The 5,648-nt window shown below is 30.2% G+C and overlaps 1 protein-coding gene across 1 annotated transcript in view; it reads left to right on the forward strand.

The window, feature by feature from the left end:
* LOC106469636 (60S ribosomal protein L4-like) overlaps positions 1-3,397 on the forward strand; it is a 12,849-nt gene extending 9,452 nt beyond the window's left edge. The window contains exons 6-9 of the mRNA XM_013930137.2: positions 671-827; positions 1,066-1,149; positions 2,716-2,875; positions 3,225-3,397. Coding sequence (XP_013785591.1) covers positions 671-827; positions 1,066-1,149; positions 2,716-2,875; positions 3,225-3,320 — 497 coding nt within the window. The 3' untranslated portion in view covers positions 3,321-3,397. The remainder of the gene's footprint in view (positions 1-670; positions 828-1,065; positions 1,150-2,715; positions 2,876-3,224) is intronic.
* The last annotated feature ends 2,251 nt before the right edge of the window (positions 3,398-5,648 follow it).

Genomic DNA, 5,648 nt, shown 5'->3' on the forward strand with positions numbered 1-5,648 from the left:
GTATTTTTATAGCAAATATCTACATTTAAAAAAAAAACAACTTGGAACTTGCATCTGGACTGAGGCACTTTTTTATTATTATTATTTACGATGGTGGTGATTAAAAATATTAATTTTTATAGCATTTACAAGATACTAAAAATACAGAACTTTGTTACAAACTAAAAATAGAATATCTTAACTGTTATGATTTAGCTGCTTAAGGCTAGATAATGAAAATAAAGCTAAATATTTCCTAACTTGGCACCTAAACAAACTAGCCTCTTAATGAACCATGTGAATCAGAATCTGCACTTTCAGTTGGCTATAAGTGATCCAATAGCAAATGTAAGAAAGAATTGTTGATATATATATCAGCAAAACAAGATGCTGGGAGGTCATTTATTACATTATAGAATAGAGCTATCTGTGGTGTTAACATGTAATTGGTGGCACTTATCATGTAGCAATTGTGAACAAAAGTGTCACCAAGTTTACTGATGATAGTCATTTAATTTTTGAATACAAGTAAAAAAAAAAGGTCATGTTTTGCTATTTTACTCATCTGATTGCATATGGTTAACAAACATTCTAGAATAGTTTTAAAAGTAACTCTTGTATATTAGATATACATAATCATTCACAACTTTTCTTTAAAGAATTTACATGAAGAAAAACTCTTCTTTTCTAGGAATTGAAACTTTGAATGTAGAAAAATTAAATTTACTAAAGCTTGCACCTGGTGGGCACGTGGGACGTTTTGTGATCTGGACTGAAAGTGCTTTCCGCAAACTTGATTCCTTGTATGGAACCTGGCGTAAACCATCAGAGAAAAAAAAGAATTTCAAGTTAGTATATGCATATAGCTTTATTTTTTACTAACTTTTAATACATTTTGTGATGAAAATTGGTTTTTGGGTGTGATGAAACTAGTTGAGCATTGGGCTATGAAAGGCATGATTATATTTTCAACTCTGATCCTTTTAAACTGTGAAAATAAATGTAATTTGTAAAGATTGACTTCTTATTATATGTTGTTGTTTTTTTATACTACTAACTGAAGAGAACAATTCTGCTTATTTCCAGCTTACCAATGCCCAAGATGTCCAATACTGATCTGTCTCGGCTGTTAAAGAGTGAGGAAATTCGGCATGCCATACGACCAGTCAAGTAAGTTTTTTTTTTCTAACTGTTTGTGTGTTGTATATCAAAGGTTTATTTTAGAGGTAGTTAGTAATTATTACTGGATTTATTTCATTAAATCTTGTGTAATTAGAAAAGAAACAAGAGAAACTTTGTTTGTGAAATATATTGTTTAGATTTATATTATTTTAAGGCTGGCATGGCCAGGTGGGTAGGGTGCTCGACTCACAATCTGTTGGTTGCGGGTTCAAATTCCCGTCACACCAAACACACCCTTTCAGCCATGTGGGATTTATAATGTGATGTCAATCCCACTATTCGTTGGTAAAAGAGTAGCCCAAGAGTTGGTGGTGGGTGAGTGATGACAAGTTGCCTTCTCTCTAGTCTTACATTGCTAAATTAGGGACAGTTATTGCAGATAGCCCTCATGTAGCTTTGCATGAAATTCATAATAAAACCAACAATATTGTTCTAATTCTTTGACCTACATTTACAGACTATTTAAACTGCTGATGGTTAGTGTATTAAGTCTATAAAATTATGCTGCATACCAAAAAATAACACTTCCTTTCATTATAAATTATTGTTTATAAAAGTTCCACTTTATACATCAGATGAATTTTAGAATTTTCCATTGAAGTATTGAGTTTAATTCTTTTTTGGAAATTGTAGTAGTTGACTACAAACATGTAAATACAAACTTATCAGTAACCTTTCTTTTGAGAACAGTGTCAATATTGTGCTGTTAACTATATCAAGGGGGTTCTAAGAACTTGTACTACAAAAAAAAATACTAAAATGATAAGATGTTCATAACATTTTAGTGGAGCAATTCCTTAGGTTATTTTAAACTTTGATGAAACAATCAACTAGAAGAATTATATCTTTATAAAAAAATTTTGGAAACTTCATAATCTACAAAATGGTACAAATGCTAAATGAGATTTTGTGAACCAGACACCAAAGAAAGTGTATGAAGTTTAGTGCAATTTGACAAGTGTTTTACTGTGAGAATGAAAATAAAGGGGATATCAATAGTGTAACCTACTGGCTTGAAAAAGGTTCAGACATGCTTGTCAGTACATGTTTAATCAATTTGAAAGCTAAGAAAGTTTATTGTTCTGAGGAAGTGATATAATGAACCAGTGTTTTTAATTATAGAGAAACCTCTTATTACTACTTACCATGTTTTGAGAAATCAAACTGATCTTTCTAGTGATGATGATGACAAAAAAAAAATGAAGAGTTAGAATATTAGTTCTAGCTTTATTATGTTATAAAAAATATTTCATTTGTGCCCATGATACTTGGGAAATACAGGAAAGAAGTAGGTAAATCAATCCAAAACCTGAAAACTAGTACACTTTTGAAAAGTAGACATTCATTATTGGGGAAAAAAAGAGGAAGGCTTACCTTTTGTAAAAGCTCGGTAATGACTACTGGATGATGGGTATGATGAAATATTTGAGCATTGGGCTATGAGAATGTTGTGATTCTATTTGCTACTTCTGACTCTCACGTGTAAAGTTGTTTGTTTTTTTATAATTTAACAAAGTTGATAGCATTTATGAAAGTAATTTTTTCTTGTTATAGTCGTGCTATTGAACGCCGTAAGTTGAAGAAGAATCCACTCAAGAACATTAGAGTGATGTTGCGACTCAATCCATACGCTGCTGTTACCAGAAGGAATACTATTCTGAATGCAGAAAAAAGAAAAAAGATGAAGGCTGCTATACTTGCAAAGAAAAGAGGGGTATGTGTGAAATGATACATTTTGAAGAAAAAAACTTGAACATCACTGGGAAAACTGTAACATGGTATTTCATTGCTCTGAAATGCAAGAAACAAATAAGAACAGTTACACAGTATAGAAGTATTTTTATTTAGACAAAGGTATATTTATATCATTTTTTTTAAGTTTAATAAATTTGTAATAGTAACTTCTGTTTAAAACAATTTTCCAATTTGAGCTTTAGTTGCTTCTGTTTGTCTTCACGATTAACTAGGTAGGAGGAGTCTCTTTTTTTAAATCCATATGAAACAGTGGAATATGCATAATTTTTTAATTGATTAGAAATAAAGATTTTATTTTTAAATTTCAGATTGAAATCCCAGAAAAGCCCACCAGACACCAACAAGCCAAGAAACCCAAGGCTAAGAAAGTTAAAGCCAAGAAATCTGAGAAGACCAAGAAATAAAATATATATATATATATCTTGATTTGTAATGGCGGAAAGCCGTGACAACACAGAGAAATAAATTGGTTAAAAGTGTATTTGTATATATGTTGTTTCATGAAATGAAAGAATGACATAGACACCAATATTGTCGAAAAAAATGCCGTAGCATATATTTATAAACAAAATAAAAGCTTCAGTCAATTTTTGATTTTAATGGTACTTTAATCATGGTTAGCTTGAACTCAAACATTTGGATGACTTGCATTCTATAAAGTAATTGTTATTTATATTATTTTAATCTAAAATCTACTAACATCACGTATGAATTTTGATAGGTTAGGTTCAACTACTTGCTATGAAGTAATATCCCTACAACTAGCTATTGTGAAATAGTAAATAACTTAGTATTCCAAAAATTGTTTAGTCTAGATGCAAGTTCAAGGGAGATCCAGTTCAATCTACACTTTGATCAATGTGTTATTGGGATTTACTAGTATTGGGGAATTCCACTCTTCATCAGTAACCATGAATACAACCAAAAAGAGATAAGCTGGTCCAATATCATAGTGAAAAGTATCAAACATATTGTCTTATGAAGTTTGAAAAAGTTAAATACATTTGTTATTCAATATCCAGCAGTTTTAGTTTGGTGTGATCTAAAGTTTTTTTACCATTGTCACTTTCCTTATTCACTAATAAATTTATGTTTAATTTGTTTTTGACAGATAGGTAATTCACTCGTAAACACTAGGGCAAGCACATCTTAGTGGTTAGCATAACAAACTGGTTTGTATCCCAATACCACTAAAGAAAAAGTTCAGCACTTTGGATGCATGGTTGCAATGTAAGAGTGATGTTCAAATACTACTATTAAGTCTGACAAAAGATAGTAATGAATTATGTTGACTAGCTGCCTTTCTTCTAATCTATTACTTCAAAATTATGGATGGCTAGAAGCAGATAGCCCTTGCCTAACCTCATGAGAAATTAACAAACTGCTATTACTAAAGGCTCATATTTTTTATTTTATGTGTAATAAAATTGAAAGATCTTATTTCTTCACATCTACACCACAAACTTACAAAACTCATACATTTGTTATCTCTCAGGTACTTTTAAATAAAAAGACCCAGAACAATAGATAATGAGCAGTAAAAACTTGGTAGCTTTATAGTAAATGGATGGAATTGTTAAAGTTACACTTTTATTTTTTGACATTCCCCTACTGGTGAGAGATAACATCCACGATTACAATAAAACTTAGCAGGAAGTTCAGTTTTAGAGGTAGGTGTGGAATGATGTAAAAAAAAACTAAGTTGTGTAACAAAGTTTATATTTCAAAGGCATAAAAATAGAATATTCTAAGTTTTGATGCTATTCTACATGACTGTTACTTATTACAACAATTGTAATGCAAAATCCTGACATTGATAAATGAAATTTGAAAAAGTAAATTACTTTTACTGAGTCAAGAAATAATGTGCAAGTATTCTTTTTTATCAACACTTAGACCCACTTAACTTTTTATTTTGGATGAGAAGGGTGTTGCTGATATCCCATGATTTTCTCATAGTGCAAATACTTAAATTCCATTATATTCCAAATAAGCTAAATAAATAGTACAGTTTTGAATTTCAAATAATTAAATTTACTTTTTCTTACATTTTAGTTGTGTAATTTTCAAAATTTTGTTTAGACCACGATTTCATAAAATATAGAAAAATTAAATATAATGAAACATGGGCATATAGACTATTTTATGGTTTGAACTGAAATGACTTACACAAAGTTTGTATGGAACCTGGTGTAACTTGTCAGAGAAAAATAAATTCAAAGTTACCATATGTATATTGCCCTAAATTAGGTTTATAAATCAAAAAGATATGACTTCATTTTTGGCTCTGATTTCTATTATAACATTGTAGATTTACAAGTGGTTTGTAACAGTAGCTAGTTATAGTATTTCTCCTGTGTTATAGGTTTATAAATCAAAAAGATTCATAACTCAATGCTCGACTAGTTTCATCAAACCCAAATATCACAAAACCAATTTTCATTACAAAATGTATTTTCAGCTAAGAGAAAATAGTGTCACGCTAACTTTGAATTTATTTTTCTGTGATGTATTACACCAGGTTCCAACCACTTGCAGTTTCATTCATAAAATATCCATTGTGCCCGACAAAGCTTCATTACATATAATTTTTCTACATTTAAAGCTTCAATCCCTGGAAAATAAATCTTTTCCTTGTGCAACTTCCTTAAAGAAAAGTTGCGAGTGACTTCGAATATGCACGTTATAAGAGTTACTTTTAAAACCATTATAGAGCATAACACAGAATATTT

The sequence above is a fragment of the Limulus polyphemus genome, unplaced genomic scaffold (assembly GCF_000517525.1).
Source record: "Limulus polyphemus unplaced genomic scaffold, Limulus_polyphemus-2.1.2 Scaffold3584, whole genome shotgun sequence".
In the NCBI taxonomy this organism is placed as follows: domain Eukaryota; kingdom Metazoa; phylum Arthropoda; class Merostomata; order Xiphosura; family Limulidae; genus Limulus; species Limulus polyphemus.